Consider the following 17,733-nt stretch of genomic DNA (forward strand, 5'->3'; position numbering starts at 1 on the left):
TAACAGCATGCAAAAAGCACTTAATTTCAAAGCCAAGGTGAGTTTGTATGTTAATTACAATATTCAGATGACAAGGCAAGAATGTAAACAAGGGGAAAGGTTGAAAAGGATAAAATCCCTAACAGCTACAGTATCTTGTACCATATTCTCCATCTAAGAGATAATACTTAACTATAAATTGCAAGATAGTGTAGTTTTTATAGGTATTTGAAATTGAACGCAGATGTCTGTTTTATGAGTCTAAATACTATCCTTTATTATATATGATTATTTAAAGAATTTTTCCCTCCATAAGACTTCATAACCTGGACATGAACACAAGAAGCAACGCTAACTAGGGATCCTCATGCACCAAGCCCAGTGCTCCCTTGATTAATCAAGTTAACGAATATACTGCCTCTCTTGATTCCTTACTCCGAAGTACTAATTAAGACAAGGCATACTTTTCTTGTTACCAGCACCAGTGATGGTCACTGCTAATTTCTAAAGAATTCATTCAGATAGTGGGTTCCCCCTAAAGTCAGGCTGGACTGGGAGCTGACAGACCAAGGTGATCAGCTGTATAGTAAGTCAGTGTATTTGCTTGAGAGTATTACAAGAAGTACACAGAGCACGCATCTGGGTTACAAAAGCCCTTTTATAAAGCCGTTTTTAAACAAAACAAAAAAAAGTTTACAAAAGAAAAAAAGATACAGAAAAAGAATAACTTGCTTCATGTGTCCCAAAAAGAGAAAAAAATAAAAGGGACAATGCCAACATGCTCAACAATAAAGGGTTCTTTTTCTTATTTTTTAATACAAAATACAAGCAAAGGATACACATACTTAAAACAGAGCTCAGGAACAGACACGCAGTCCTGGAAACCCTTCAATAAGAGAAAGCAGGAATTTGTTTTTTTCTTTGTCTATGTAGATACATACAGAGACTGGGATATGTAAAAATTAAGTATCACAAAAGACCATCACACAAGTCTACCAATGCATGTTGCATCTATAATTCACGAACATGGTCAACAAAATCATGTTCACTTCAACCCCTTTTCATTTAAATTAAAAAAAATTTTTTTTTAAATAAAGTGGTTACATTCAAACTTTAACTTCCTTAGTACCATGCTGCAGATTTCAGCACTGTTAAGGTATTGCAAGAATGCCCAACCCTCGGTGTCTGATCACATGTACCCAGCAACACTGCAGTATTAAGGGATGCCCTGGTCTCAGCCCAAGGACAATTAAATACATTTAAGCAGGTTTTTCTCTTTTACCCTTCCTGCTCAGAACGTAAAAGGTTAAGGACTACAATTAAGGAAGACTGGGAATTTTAGAGCTGGCAAAATGAAGTCTGAAAGATGAATTAAGGTGAACAATTACTGAGAACCTGGCTGCTGCTTAACCTGGCAAGTCTTAAGTCTTTCCTTCAACCTTGAGGGAATCAGGTGTAGAAGGTTTGCTGCAACATGTTCTTGGTAAACAAACTAAGTAGAGCTCTTATTTACAAATCTTGTAACAAATAATTCTGGAGGAAAAGAAGAAAAGAATTCACTAATTTCCAGAAGACAAAGGTTTAACTGCCAGACATGTAACAAACACACACTCACACACACACCCACACAATACTTCAGGGGTTTTTATACAAGTTATTTAGGGCATAAGCTGAGTACTATACCCCTACACCCCACCAAAAAAGAACAACAAAAAAAATCCCAATTTTACCCTCCCCCCATAATCTAGAAAACCCTCCCTTCACCCCTGATGTACAAAGTGTATGCACAATGGTGGCATTCCACCAGCCACAAAGCATGCTCAAACAGATGTCACCAGTTCAGTCACTCCATTGGCATGGCAACAGGCAGGTTTACAAGATTTTTCCCAATAGTGGTTAGTACACAGCACCACTGTGAATTAGGCTTTGAAAAAAAGTGTAATTTAGGGATTTGGGACTCAAAAAGACTCATTTTGTATCAAGCTTATCTCAAGAAAAAGGGAAAATGAGTTGCACATTGAAATTTGGCTCTGGGTAGTTTGATATCCCAATATTCAAATAAACTAACTCCCTTTTCAAATAAATCCAGCTCCATGCACAGAGAAAAGGACAACTCTCCAACCTCAAGAGCTATCCCGTGACAGAAAGCGTCACTCCTTCTAAGTATCTGTCTCTATGCCATGAAAACCACAGGCCAGGTTTCTTCCTTTCCAAACTCCTAAAGTGATAGTTTCTTCTCCTCAGCATAGCTCCTGGCGATGCAGGCACAGAAAGAACTGCTCAAATCAAAACTCCCTTTCTTCATAAAAGCCACAACGGCCACATGACCTTTAATAAAGCTTTCCCTGTTGCTCCTGCCTTTCTAACACTCTCAAAACACCTCCTAGGGAAAGGGAAAAAAGCACTATTCCCTTTCCTCAACCACTACTCTAAAAGCCACTTGTTATTGAATGTTCATGGATTAAAAAAAAATAAAACGTTAAAGAAAAAGTGTCAAGTTCAGTTTAGTTGATCATATCCACAAGAATGTCAAAAACTACTGGATTGTAACCTCAAATTCCACTCTTGATTAGTTACCTGTAAGAAAATGCTATGTGAACCAGTACCAAGAGTAAGTATTGAACTGAGGGTTGAACCTGGAGCAAACCAGTTATTGTGAGGAAAAAAAAAAAGCATCAAAGCTCCAACATGGGAAATCAACTACTATTCTTCCAGATTTAAAGATTTTTCACTCACTACCTCCATAAAGGAGGACACAGCCATTAATTTTCCTACATGGACTCAACAGGGCATGGAGAGATGAAAGGGAGAGATGTGTTAGAAAGCAGGACAGATATACCATTACTGAAATTAAAATGTATCCTTTGGGCCCACTCCATTGATTATAATCTGAGGTGGGGAAGGCTAAAAGCAGCAGCAGGCTACAAATAGATTTAATAAGATGGAAGCTACCCATTTCTGGGGGTGTGTGGTGGGTGTGTGTGTGTGTGTGTGGTGTGCGTGTGTGTGTGTGTGCGTGTGCGTGCGTGTTGGGGAGGTCTGAAAAAAAGAATCTTAAGAACTAGAACGTAGTGTCAGTTAGCATAGCTGCCGAAATCCATGTTCCAGAGGTAAACCTAACAGGGCTAACATAGAGAATTGAGATAATACAAACAAGCACGTTCAAAGTGAATGTCCCACTTCCTGAGCACTGCAAGACAGTGAATGCTACTGCCACCTCACCATAGGCACACTAGAGAAAGAGGGCATTTAGTCAAGGGTGGTGCCAATGGCCAGTCGCTATCAGCTTATCGCTTGTAACCTGTTCTGACATCACTATCAAGCCTGACTACTGAGCACCTGTTTCCAGTTGAGACACCACAACTGTCCTATTGGCATGCATGATTTGAGGGGAAGACCAGAGTGTTTTAAATCATTAGCAAAAAGTGGAGAAAACAAAGGTCATTCAGAGCCTGTCTTTCTTGGGGACACAGATCCTTTGTCCAGTCTATTAGAAATATATAATACATTTTTCAATCTCATGAATTAATCTTTAAAAAAGGGATCCCAAACAAAAAGCCCAACCAAACGCGCACAAATAACCTAGAAGATGTGATTACCCCTAAAGGATGTGCATATATCACAGAGATGTTAGTGCAGATTAATATATTACAGAGACTGTGTTACATAAAATACCAAGGCTAAAGTTTTAAAAGACACTTGCCCCCAATCTTCACGAAATATAACCTAAGGAAAGCACAAATGTTACTAGGAATGTAAGACTCAAAGTTATAAACCCCTACAAATAGAAGTGCATGGTGGAAACACTGATAGGTTTTTTCAGTACGTGAACACAAACCTTCTTGTTAAAATACCTGAACAAACCCATATAGCAAACAGAATAATCTTTAACACCTCATTACAAAGTTCACAACTATAAAGTTAACCTTCATGAAAGATAATAATCCAATTGCTACTTAATGTTCAAGTTTTACATTTTTGGCCGAGTACTAAAATCTCCAAATTCATTCTTTAACACACATAGTGCAACAGTGAAATGACTCTCTGCCACTGGGAGCTTTCTTAAAAAAAAAAAAAAAAAAATCACAGAATAAGGATATTCCTTACACTGTCTTAAAAATCAGAGTAAAAATATTCTTTAAATAACCTTTGTTCTATGAACATCTGTAAGAACCAGGTTGTATGAGAGAAAACTATGCTGTAACTCAATAGGTAAAAGAAAACTGCGTAGTAAATATTGAGGAAGCAAATCTAGATAAAAAGGCAGAGGTTAAATTTCACTAATTTTTCGACTTATTAGCACACTAAGACCCCCTAAACCTTGTTCCCATTAGCTCATGGTACCAGAATGTGGAGGAGCAAACCTACAGATCTGTCTTGTGACTGCCTTCATAAGGCATGTAACAAGGCTGTTATCAACTACACACAGACCTCCTGAATACATGGTTTCTCCAGCCCCTCAGAGCCCCTTAAACTCCTGCTTTAAGCAACATGAGCAGTGAGCAAGGGCACCAGTAAAAAGATAACTGCTGACTGAATAGTGTTGGAGCAGCATTTAACACACTCCCGTCAAGCACAGGATGTAATGTAAGTGAAGAACAGAGCCAGGAGAACTCATGTCCTAGAGCAGGGCTGGTAGATATTAGTGGTGGGGCTGTGCAGTAGTGTCCTATGTCCTAGCAGGAATCCAAGAGATGACTTCATACCATGTTTCTACGAAGAAATGGGAAGACAGGGGTATGAAAAGGAAAACGCTCTATCCCCAGATAAAAAGAGAGCATGGTTCATGGGATCTGAATGCACATTTATGGCATACAAGAATTTCAATTCTCTGTTTTCATAAAGCAAAAATGTCAAGTCTTTGTGATTGAGTTTCACATTAACTGGTACTTTATTTGCTTAAAACCTAAACATTGTCAGTTTGAGAAGAAATCCACTGTGATATATAGATCTCCCCATTTAAATTCTAGGGTTTCTTCTTTTGATCCTTGGTAAAATTTTATCCAAGAAACAGAATAGATACATATATATATTTTAAAACATGAACCATTAGAGAATGAAATAGAAAATCAAGAAAGATTTAAGTTTTGGCGGCCCTTGCTTTTTTTTTTTTTTTTAAAGTTCCTTAAAGACTGTAGCAGGATAAAGGATCACTGGCTCCGAGTCTCTTAGAGATAACAAGTGATGAAATTAAAAAAAAAAATAACCCACACCCTCAAACAAGGTCAGGTAACCTCAATTCCCTGTGCTGCCCCAGGATAAAAAAACATGAATACTTTTAGTAACAATTCTGAATTCATCTTTATCTCCTACCTACCCCATCAGTGGAAGTTTAAAGTCATGATTTTTCTAGACATCCATATTTTTGTATATAGAATATAAACTTGTATTAGATGACAACTGTTTTCTTAAAAAGTTCAGGTAGAGAAACAATCATTTTTAACTAAAACCTTCTATGTTTTCTGATTACTGTTTAACTTGCTACCATTTAGCAAAAAGCAAAATTTCCATAGTGTTCACCTCAAATCTTATTGCTTTACAACTGTGGCATACCCTCCATTAAAAATAAAAAGATGAAGCAGTCAATCCAGTGATTAATTTAACATGGCTTTCATTGGGAAAGAGGGGGAGGGAAAAGAGGGGGTCGTGACAAAGAGACCCATAGACAAAAAAGGTAAATTAAACATACAATGGTTTTCTTAAAAAAAAAAAAAAAAGGAAAGAAAAAGAAAATGTTATTTTCAACAAAAGGAAAAAAAAAAAGCATTGAAAGCCCATGAGTCAAGCCATAGCCAAAACCATATTCTATCTTAAGTAGGTTTTCTTTTTTTTTCCCTCTTTTTTCTTTTTTCTTTTTTTTTTTCTCTTTTTTTTAATAAAATCTCTCCCCAAACCATCATCACTTTTAATCCTCCCCAGACTGGGCTTCATCTTCAGACCCTTCATCCCCCGATTTCTCAGGTGGAGGGCTTGCAGATGTTTTCTTTTCAGGAGGGCTTTCTGGTTCCTCGTCTTCTTCTTTGGGAGAAGGAGTCTTTTCCTTTGATGCCTTTGAAGCTGTGGGGCGACCCACTTTCCCTTTGCCTTTCACAGGGCTTGGCGTCACTGAAAGAAGAAAAATACCAATTTGGGGAAGGGAAGAAAGCATCTTTAACAAAATCAGCTACTAAAGAAAATAATCTGTAAGAAAAAAATCTATAAAGACAACACCCTAACTTACTAAAAATGAAGGTGGGTACAGGTTTCCAAACCCTTTTAACCAACACTGTAATGTTATGTTAGCAGTAATGTTTACAATAGAGAAACAGGATGCTATAGAAACTGCACATCATCCTTAGTGGCTTGTGAAACTAAAAATTGTTTATGTTTAAAACTTGGGTGAAGAAGAGGGGATGCAACTTAACCTGAATAGAAACTAAAGCCATCAAATAACTTTTAACAGTTCCATCATTACTAACAGTAAGACATGATGAGTATAAGTTCTATTTGCTAGAATAAAGAAAAAGCAAATCCAGCTTTCTGATTTAATCACAAACTAGCTTCAAATAGGAGAATACCTGGTAGAAACCACAAGGGCCTAAAGAAAATGAATCTTTGCTGTCAAGTGTGGTTTTATTTTGCTAGCACAGAGGATGGTGTAGGGATCAGAACACAGAACTTAAATGTATTACTGTAGGTGTGTATTTTCACAATTTCAAGTCTTTACTAGCTGCTAGGATTGTGATATCAGTGGGGAAAAAGGGCAGTAACAGCTATGCTGGTGGGGTGTTTCTACCACTGTACCTGACACTAATAGGTCATTCCCAAATCTTGCCTCTCGTATGGCAGTAGTTGAAGAACAGGGCTAAGCCACCAGAATTTCAGAGGGGCTGGAGTCCTTATTAATAAATAAGTGATACTTCCAAGTATAGAACATAGGATCCTTTTATTTTTGTTAAGTACGTGGCCAATGCCAAGCCCTAATGAAGAACTTCTGTAGAGGTTTATTGGTTCTTCAAATTTTTTAAAGCAGTAATTTAATCTGACTTCTGCAGAGCTCACCTGTGGCCTTTAGCCTGGGTTTGGGCATTTTCTTTTCTTTTCTCTCAGGTTTGGACTTCTTAACCATCTTTTTGTTTTTCTTTTTTGAACTGCCATAGTCACTATCATCATCGTCTTCCATTAGGAAATCCTCATCACTGCCGGAATCTTCTGAGAGGAAAGAAGAATTTCAACGTCCAACTTAATGTATACAGCCTTCCAAGTGAACAAAGGGAGAGAGTGCTAAGAATGGAGAATGGATTTGGAAGTCAAACACGCTTGGATTCTATTTGCAGATACTACCAATCTGGTTGGAGCTGTCACTGGCCCCACCTGTAAAATGGTTTAGCACGCACCATGAGGGTTACATGACTGACTTGTTTGAAGAGTACATAGAAAACAGGAAAAGATAAGACTTAATCTGGATAAAAACTGAAGCCATCAAGTAACTTTTGGTAGTTCCATCACTCCTATATAGTCCTGATGAGACTAGGGAAATGAAACAACTGATTTGGTGTGTTTGGCCCAAGTATAAACAAATGAAGTAAGAAAACTACATACAAAGCAGATATACATGTAATTAATTAATCTGAGTAACCTGTGAAACATCTTAATTTAGTTAACACCTTTTTTTGCAAGGAGAGGTCTACACCCTTCTCCACCAAGCCAAAATACAAATCTTAATCACAACACCCACCATGTAACTGTTAGTCTAACAACTGTTCATTCAGTATTTGACTAGAAATGATGGACATAACGATCATGAGAATCTCTGAACCTTTTAAAATATACATAGATATCAAAACAGTCATCTCTTTTAATAGTTAGTATCTAATTTAAGCGACTGATTTTAACACTGAGCATCCACAAACACGTGGAAGTAATCGAGGTCACAAACTACAACCACGACCAAAGTAACAAGGCAGCTTTACGTACTCTCCTGGAATGGCACCTCATCCTCTTCTTCTTGTTCTTCTTCACTGCCCACATCTTCCATGAGCATCTCCCTCTGTTTAGAGGCTGCTTTAGAGGCTGCCTGCCGTTGCTGGCGCACATTTTTATGATCTTCTTTTTCATCTTCACTGTCCTCTGCAATATCCAAGTTATAATGCAATGATCAAAGAGTTATGGATTTGACAGCTGACTAGAAAAGCCGATATGAGATATAACCTGCAGCTTTATTTCATTCAAAAAGGGTAAATTTTATCCCTAAAAATTTCTACAAAATACACAAAAGAGCTAAAATTCAAAGAATGAGCTTGAATAAGACTGTGCACCCACTAGCACATATGAAATAACTTAGGCATGTAGTTCTAAGTAATAATAAAGCTGAATTAAGGTGTGAGCACATGTTTCCTATAACATACTTTAAACTTGTATCATTGCTTTGCCCTGAAATTCGCAATCACATTCCAACCTATCTACAGTTTTTAGAAACTAGTTAGAAAAATATTTTTAAATAGTAGAACAGGGGAAGATTGTCTTCCAATGATATTTATTCTAAGATACAAAACATACAGAATCTAAAATAATGCCAAACTACTATCCCTTTTCAATGAATGAGGTGTGGCCATTTCAGTTTAGAGGAGATTGAGGGAAATCTTTAAAACACATAATAAAATCAATTAGATCTCAATACAATTTTATAAAAAAATTACTTTCATATACTATAGTTTATTAATTAAAAGTTCTTTTCAACACACAGTTGTGGTTGTGCATAAATCTGGTTAAACAACAGGATGCCAGCCTACTGGCTCTAGACCAAGTTATATTTTTATTAGTCTCTACCTACAGCCCTTCTCCTGGACTCTGAGGCTCCCTTATTCTGTTAAGGTTTAGCTGTTACTCTTCCAGAAACACTCGAGTCTTATAAGCTTTGCCATGGTCAGTGTTCAAGTCATCACTTTCACTACCCAAAACCTCACCTGAAGACAAATAGACACACGGAATGGAACCGACTTTGGTAGACTCAAAACTAAACGCACCTCACAGTAGCTTAACACTAGTACAGAGTTATTCATCTTGAATTGCTCAAATGCTTACAAATGTAAGAGATTCAAATTAGGATTCACAAGGCAGATGAATGAAAGTGTACGTTACATTATCACAACAGCACTAGTGCAAAAGGTTAATATAATTTATTTTCAGACAATTAGCAGACTTGAGAAAAAAACGAACACAAAATAGCTCAGTGGAGTGAATCCAGTGGAACTCTGTCTACCCTCTCTACATATTAGCTAAATAGCAGTCTCATTTTTTTTTTTAAATGTCGGTTCATTGGTTTGTTTATTTATTTATTTTTGGCTGTGTTGGGTCCCCATTTCTGTGCGAGGGCTTTCTCCAGTTGTGGCAAGCGGGGGCCACTCTTCATCACGGTGCGCGGGCCTCTCACTGTGCGGCCTCTCTTGTTGCGGAGCATAGGCTCCAGACGCGCAGGCTCAGTAGTTGTGGCTCACGGGCCTAGCCACTCTGCGGCATGTGGGATCTTCCCAGACGAGGGCTCGAACCCGTGTCCCCTGCATCAGCAGGCAGGTTCTCAAGCACTGCGCCACCAGGGAAGCCCAGCAGTCTCATTTAAAGGGGGATCCAGGAAGGCAAAAGCAGGGGAATATAGACCACAACTAAAATGGTTGGGAGCAAGATGGGATAAACTCTCAATTCTTTTAAGAGTTACATTTTAAAAATTAAATACCAATGAGTAATCAGGATTTAACATTTAATTTAGTCAGTTCCTCATTAATTCTTTTTTTTTTTTTGCGGTACGCAGGCCTCTCACTGTTGTGGCCTCTCCCGTTGCGGAGCACAGGCTCTAGACGCACAGGCTCAGCAGCCATGGCTCACGGGCCCAGCCGCTCCGCGGTATGTGGGATCTTCCCGGACTGGGGCACGAACCTGTGTCCCCTGCATTGGCAGGCGGACTCCCAACCACTGCGCCATCAGAGAAGCCCCTCATTAATTCTTTTAATTTAGAATTCTTACAAAAAAACTTTCTCTGTGGCTACTGTTTCAAAGGTCTACTTCCCAGCTAAAAAGAGTCAGATTGAAACTAATCGTTGTTTGCTTTCCAACCTGGAGTCATCACTCCCCCTTATTCTTATTATTCTATTTAGTTTGATATCTTTTATTTGTTCATGTAAATGGTTTTCAATTTTGACTATGCATGAGAATAATCTGTAAATACTTATACAAAACAAAGCCCCAACATCCCACCTAGACCTTACTGAATGAGAAGTCCTGGGATGGGATGGATATTAAGTACATTATAAAAACTTTCATATCAGACTTCCCTGGTGGCGCAGTGGTTAAGAATCCGCCTGCCAATGCAGGGGACACAGGTTCAAGCCCTGGTCCGGGAAAATCCCACACGCCGCGGAGCAACTAAGCCGGTGTGCCACAACTACTGAGCCTGTGTGCCACAACTACTGAGGCTTGCGCGCCTACAGCCTGTGCTCCGCAACAGGAGAAGCCACAGCAGTGAGAAGCCCGCACACGGCAGCGAAGAGATGCCCCCGCTCGCCACAACTAGAGAAAGCCCGCGTGCAGCAATGAAGGCCCAATGCAGCCAAAAATAAATAAATTAATTAATTAGAAAAACCAAAAAAACAAAGAAACCTTCATAGGGACTTCCCTGGTGGTCCAGCGCTTAAGACTCTGCACTCCCAATCCAGGGGGCCCGGGTTTGATCCCTAGTCAGGGAACTAGATCCCACACGCTGCAATGAAGATCCTGCACGCGGCAATGCAACTAAGACCTGGCGCAGCCAAATAAAAATTTTTTTTTTTGAAACCTACAAACAGGGCTTCCCTGGTGGCGCAGTGGTTGAGAGTCCGCCTGCTGATGCAGGGGACACGGGTTCGTGCCCCGGTCCGGGAAGATCCCACATGCCGCAGAGCGGCTAGGCCGCTGAGCCTGCGCTCCGCAACGGGAGAGGCCACAGCAGTGAGAGGCCCGCGTACCGCAAAAAAAAAAACTAAAAACAAAACCTACAAACAAAATAAAACAAAAAACAAAACAAACCTCCTTCATAGGAAACTGCAATAAGCCACCAGGATTGAGAACCACTGTGAGCTCTTTGAAGATGAAAACACATAATGTTCGTAATGCAGCATTTACCACAGAGCCTGGCATTATAATAAAACCACTTATTAAAATGCCCAATAAATAAATATATAAATAGAATTACACCTATTACATTAAAAATTCTTTACTACCTGCTGAGTGAGAATCATCCTTCTTGGTCTTCACATCTTTTTCTTCTGAGTCCTCACTGTAAGCGGAAGGGGGAAAAGATTAAAAATCTTAGATCAAAATCCAAGTGAACGTAAATCTCTGGTATCTGACTGGAGAAGAACGCCGAAGAAAACCTCTTTTATACATAAAATATTCAAACAGATGCTGAGGAGTGGAACTGCTTGCTTGCATTATTTCCCTACTTCATAGGAATGCTGGTGATTAAGAACAATTTTATCTACTTTTAGAAAACACTGCTCCCTCTGAAGACCCAAAGGAAAAAAAGAAGGTTATCTCAACACAGGCTAAAAACTTTTCACCTATGGATAAGACCTGGTTCAGGAGAACATTTACTAAGAAAATTTTTTTGTTGTCAGAGGCAAAGTATGAATATACTGAAAATAAATTATATAATGTATCAATGGTGGTAAAGTAAATGGATAGCCCCAAATATAGATGTAGAAAACACCTTTATAATTATTAAAGGAAACTGGAGTTTAGTTATATAAATTACAATATGCCTAAAAAAATTATCTAAAACAAAATGAAAACAAATCAATTAATTACCTCCTAATATTAATATTTAGGATCCAATATTTCTATACATCAGAAACCTCAACACATAGGCCTGCCTTGTATCATGGAGAAAATAAAAGCTAGCTAAAGGTCACTGCAGAGTAAAATAAGAAGTTAACGAGCTTCAATGAAAAGTTTTATAAAATAACTTTTTAGGTCACAAAGATGCACATTTTATATCTTCACAAATCTTAAATTGGAAATCTGGGTTCTAGAGTTTTGTTCTATGTTCATGTTCTTTGTTCTATGTTCTATGTTCTATGTTCTATGTTCATGTCTTTGTCATGAATTATTTAGTTGTATGATCTTAGGGAAATCACTTGTACTCTTCAGCGCTAAAATTTTATGATTCCATGAGAAATCCTGACAAACAAAAAAAGAAAGTCACATAAAAGTTGATAGCTTTCTTTTCTCAAACAGCAGATCCTGTAAATCTCTTTTGGTATTCCTGTAATTTAGACCACACTCAAATGACCACCTATTGAACCCAAGATTCCTAAGCAAAAAGAAAAACCGAACACATTTCTTTACTAAGTAATCTGATCCAAATATACTATAATTCTGAAACCTATGACTGTTCTATATAAATATCTTATGCAAAGTAAGCATTTAATTCACAAGTCTATTACAATGATGAAGAACGGTATCATTTCCTCTAGTTCTTTTATTATTGAGTTTATAGAGACCATTAATCCTTGAGCACCATTACAGTGAAGTCAAGTAAAAGCTAAACGTTTAAGTAGAGACCAACACAAAAAGCAACATAATATTGGTCTAAGGGAATAAACGTACAAGGCACTTAATACAAATGGCAACAAAAGCTATATTTATTTCAACCATTCCTGGACACTTAGCAGAGAGTAATAAAGCCAGATGACTGCAACAAGGAAAAATTTAGGCTAGATATCAATTATATTGATGAGACATTACAAGAGGCCATGAAGATGCTCATTCCTAGGAGAAATAAAATAAATATAATATAGTTCTAAGTTGGGCTGCTATATAAAACTGGATTAGAGAGATATATTATGAAACTATGAAAAATGTGTCTCCCTACAGTATAATTTTGTCTTATTTTTCCTCAAAATTTCTCCAGATTTCTGAAATTCTCCAGGAAAGAAAATACTAGATGTTAGCGATTCAAGCAAACAGAAAATACTTAGGTACATTTATTAATTAGTATTATTTTTACAAACTTAGCATTCTGTGAATTCAGAATGGAAAGATTTCTGCCTAGGAATTATAGTGGTTTTAGTGCTCAAAAGTAAATAACTTAGAAGAACTAGTGAGAATTATTATTTCATTTCTTTGAACTGCTCATACTTAATAGTATTGTTTGGAAGTGGTATAGCCTAATGGTTAAAAAAATGGACTTTGGAGTCCAACAGACATGGTTTCAAAACCTACTGGTCTATTTGCTGGTCCTTGGATAAATCACTGACCCCTCTAAGTTAATATTACTTACCCTAATAAAGGTTTTGTGAGAATTAAATGATAATGGATATAAATTAGCATATAATAGATACTGGCACATAATAATCATAAACGGTAACTATCATCATCACCACCACCACCATCAAGGTCTTAAAGTTATGCTACACTGAGTACGAGAGTGAATCCATGTGTATAGCTGTAAGAGCAGAGATGAAAGCTACAATACCCTCGTCTCATGAGGCAATTACAGTTAAAAATACAACTCATCTGAATTCATTTATAAAACTAAGGGAAAGGAAACAGCCCAAAATGATTAAATTATTTAAACAAAGTAGAATTGACTATAGATAGTAAAACCCGGCAGGCAATGCAACATTCTATAAGCTTTAGTTATGATTCTGCCAATGATTTGTGACTGAATAGGAAAGGCCACTTATTCTTTGCCATTTCTACAATGAAAATGCCAATACTAACCTTGGGCAACAAATTATATACTTAAACAATCTTTCTGCCTGTGTTCAGAGGTTTGAAGTAGCACCAAAGTCATTCTGGCAAACTTGCAGCTCACCTTGGATTCCATGACCTTAAAGAGGCTCACCTCTAGACTCAGAAGCACTGTCTGAGATAACATGAAACATGCAAAACAACATTAAGTGAACAATAAGCACTTTCCCAAAGTAACTGAAGATTCTACCAATTTAGAGACCAGACACTATCCTCATCTGAGTGGTGACAGTGTAAGAAGAATCAGACTTATGCCTCTTACCTATCTTCCTGTGAATTCTTTCCAGATCGCCTCTTATTTTTAGCTTCTCGGGGAGATGATCGAATTTTCTTAGCTGGAGGGCCCGAATCTCTTCCATAATCTTCATCTAAACAAAGTATTTTTCAAATTCAATGAACTATATTATGATTTTTACATGTCAAAATTACCACTCTATTTACTGATAATTCTCTCATGCTATTTAAAAGGTGAGAGGGCAGAATTTCCTAAATAATTTTCTTTCATTAAAAAAAAAATCTTTTCTACTCCAGTTCCACCTTAACTCAATCATTTCCATTTTTGCATATTACTCTCTAGTCCTCATGTGTATATTTTAATATACCCACAGTCAAATATCTTACTTTATATTCTAGCCTTTTTTTTTAGCCTTTTAATTTGTTAAAGACTTTTACATGTTTCCACATCTTCATATTTATTTGGAAACTATTATAGTAATTTGGTTATATTACAAGCATTTTAGACTGTAAAGAACCCACAATTCTACAATCCTAACATAATTACTGTTATCAAGTAAATTACTTTTAAACTAAAGTATTATATATAGCACACTCTGGCACTTGAGGAAAATACCTCCAATTTAAAAAGTCCTATAAAACCTTTAAAAGTGACTATTCCAAAACTATTTACTACACCATCATATATAATCGTGAGTATCTAGAATAGTCGGAAGCTTCAGCAATTATTAAATGGTTGGATAATTATAAATTATGGAATACCATACAACCATTAACCAACGTAAACTTTTAGTAACACAAGAAAGATAAGTAGGGGTGGGGTGGGAGGGGCACAGAACTCAAAATTCTATAGCAAGATGTCAACTATATATTTAAAAGGAAAAAAAGGACAAAAAAGTTAAAATGGCCATCTGTTGGCTAAAGGACTTTGAATAATATTTCTGCCTCAGTTTCCTTATCTGTAAAATGGAAATAAAAATAGTATAATCCCATTTTAACAGGAATGATCTAAGGATTAAATGAGTAAGTGCAAACATTTAGTAAGCATTTAATAAATATTAGTATTACCTCTGGGAGGGTGGATTATGTTTTTATTCTTCTTTATACATTGCTGCATTTTCTAGGTTTTTCCAAGGTACATAATATTATGTTTATAAAGTAAAATTAGATTTTAAAAAAATAAAGGAAAAAGAATAGTAAACACACCTGGAAAATGAGAGTAAGGACATACTCTAAAAAGACCTTTTATGGCTACAATTTAAGATGCACTACTCACTCTGAGTTAGTTCACAAATCAAAGGTATTTCACAAAATACTCTCATCGTACTTTATTATGCAAAAAATTTACATACTCCCTATTAAAATGTATGAGTTTTACCGTGATTATAGCAGCAGATATATTAAACTAATAAACACTGCATCACAATTATCGCACATTTAAACTTTGGACTCCAAAACCAGATAAGAAAAAAATTATTCAAGTGTTTATTTTCAATGATTTACTAAGGAAAAGTTAAAATCCATGCAAGTTCAACGTTTGTTTTGAGTGACACAGATTGACATAATTTATATACACCAACAGTCTAAAAATAAAAAATGAAACCTATTTCAAAAGAATAATAAGAATGTACACAAACTGGGTATTCTTCCACTAGTCAGTCGAATTTACAACTTATTGAAATCACAAAACTTACCAGCATCATCAGATTCCTGAAATTGTGAATAATCAACAACCTTCCTATTTCTGTAGAAAGAAGAGACTCTAATTAAGATCACAAAAATGTAGGACTTTTCTAAGATATCAGAACCCACATTTCTACTTCACAAACAGAATTAGAACTAGCTCTCTGAAATTTATTTTTCAACAAGCCCCTAACTCAGCCAAAAAATGTCACATTTTGTTATAGGAAAGTATAGCTTAAACCCAAAGTATTTCAAATGACAATTCTCATATTGCTCATCTGAGGCATAGCCCAAATACTATCCTTTCCTACAAAACAACCTCCCACCTCCCACAAGTACATAAAACAGCAAAATAAGCCAAACTACCATAAATATTCATTATACAGAGATGATATCACATGCACACAAACCAAAACTGTAAATGTTACTTTATTCTTACTGATATACACACGTGTACACCTGATAAATAAGGTTAGCACTGAGTTTTTTTCACAGCAAAGTGACTTTTAATTATAATAGTTAATTATATTTAATTAACTTACCGTCCCTATGGTGATGGTAAGTTAAGCCTTACATAGGAAGGGATGGAAAAAAATGGATTCATTCAAAAGATGCTCGTTATTAAAGACCTTTTTTTTTTTTCTGGCCATGCCGCGCAGCTTGCAGGATCTTAGTTCCCTGACCAGGGATTGAACCCGGGCCACAGCAGTGAAAAACCTGGAATCCTAACTACTAGGCTACATGGAACTCCCTAAAGAGCATTTATTAAAGATACAAATTTATGTATTTACTTGACTCAGTGATTTTTTTTTTGACTCAGTGATTTTTAAGTACTTCTTACTAGGTAAGGCATCTTTAATATCTCAAACAAATTTGATTTCCATTTTCCTACTTCATATTCTAAACTTAAAAGTTTAAAATTCCTCTCTTAGAGAGATATAAGAGCTTCCATGTTAGTATCCAAACAGCCTGGAACTTAAAAGAGCCTTAGATGTACTGTAACTAAATGGAAACTGAACAAGTGAACCGAAAGAACTATAAGGGAAACATGCCACTAACTACACTTAAACCTAAGTCGAGGACTATTCCTGGTTTTATAGATTAAGACACCATTTAAATGCAAGAACAGGAGAGTCAGAATTCAAGTGCAGGCAGAACTTCTATATAATATGCAAAAAATGATAGGGTGGGGTGAATTCTGAACACATGTTTGGGGCTCAGATGTGGAGGAAGGTATAGCCACATCCTTGATTTAAGAGAAAGAAAGAAAGAAAAAAGAAAGGCTCTTAAGGAATTTTGTATTCTGTTTTTCTTTAGTCTACCAACAATGAATTATCTTCTGACTTTACTGCCTCAATGAGTCAAGATGCAAAACTATAAAATATGTTGTAACTATATTTTGTTATAAGAAACTGAGTTTATATATTAAAGATACCATTCTATTAGTAAAGTTAATTTCAAAAATATTGCTATTAGTTCCACTTACATGAGTTACCTAATCAAATTCATAGAGATAGGAAGTAAAATGGTGGTTGCCAGGGGTGGGGTAGTAGAGGATGGGGAGTCAATGGTATGTACAGTTTCAGTTTTGCAAGAGGAAGAGTTCTGGAAATTGAGTGCCCAAAAATGTGAATGTATTTAACGCTACTGAACTGTACATTTAAAAATGGTTAAAATGGTAAATGTTATTTTACCACAATTTAAAAAAAAGAATAAAATAAAAATATTTTTTCTTAAAAAAAACCCTATTTGGGGGGCGCTAGTAACCAAATGCTTATCATGTTCCAGGAAATAGGGATTTTTAATGACAGATGCCATGAAAAACAGTATTATGAACACAGTGCAAAGATGACCATTTTCTGCATTACTTAGGATCAAGGAAAATGGGACATGAAACTAGGGAGAAAGGATCCAGAAGAGGGAGTTTTAAATCTTTATCTCTAACAATTATGTACAGGTTTTGAAATCGCAGGCATAATAATTTTAGGTTAGCTGGTGGAATTGCAGCTAAAATACTGGTACAATTTCCGGTATCAATTTCTGATATCAATAGATACATCCTACGAGACTATA

General features: G+C 36.5%; 1 protein-coding gene across 2 annotated transcripts in view; it reads right to left on the reverse strand.

Annotated features, from left to right (window-relative positions):
• Positions 1–619: 619 nt before the first annotated feature.
• NUCKS1 (nuclear casein kinase and cyclin dependent kinase substrate 1) overlaps positions 620–17,733 on the reverse strand; it is a 30,647-nt gene continuing 13,533 nt past the window's right edge. Inside the window, exons 2-7 of one of the 2 annotated variants that reach the window (XM_033410564.2) lie at positions 15,672–15,721; positions 14,006–14,111; positions 11,211–11,266; positions 7,936–8,088; positions 7,021–7,167; positions 620–6,084 (exon numbers count right to left, since the gene is read on the reverse strand). In XM_033410564.2, coding sequence (XP_033266455.1) covers positions 5,885–6,084; positions 7,021–7,167; positions 7,936–8,088; positions 11,211–11,266; positions 14,006–14,111; positions 15,672–15,721 — 712 coding nt within the window. In that variant the 3' untranslated portion in view covers positions 620–5,884. Of the gene's footprint in view, positions 6,085–7,020; positions 7,171–7,935; positions 8,089–11,210; positions 11,267–14,005; positions 14,112–15,671; positions 15,722–17,733 lie in introns of both variants that reach the window. The other variant, XM_004282441.3, reaches the window with a different exon arrangement.

Source organism: Orcinus orca, chromosome 1, assembly GCF_937001465.1.
Source record: "Orcinus orca chromosome 1, mOrcOrc1.1, whole genome shotgun sequence".
Lineage (NCBI taxonomy): Eukaryota > Metazoa > Chordata > Mammalia > Artiodactyla > Delphinidae > Orcinus > Orcinus orca.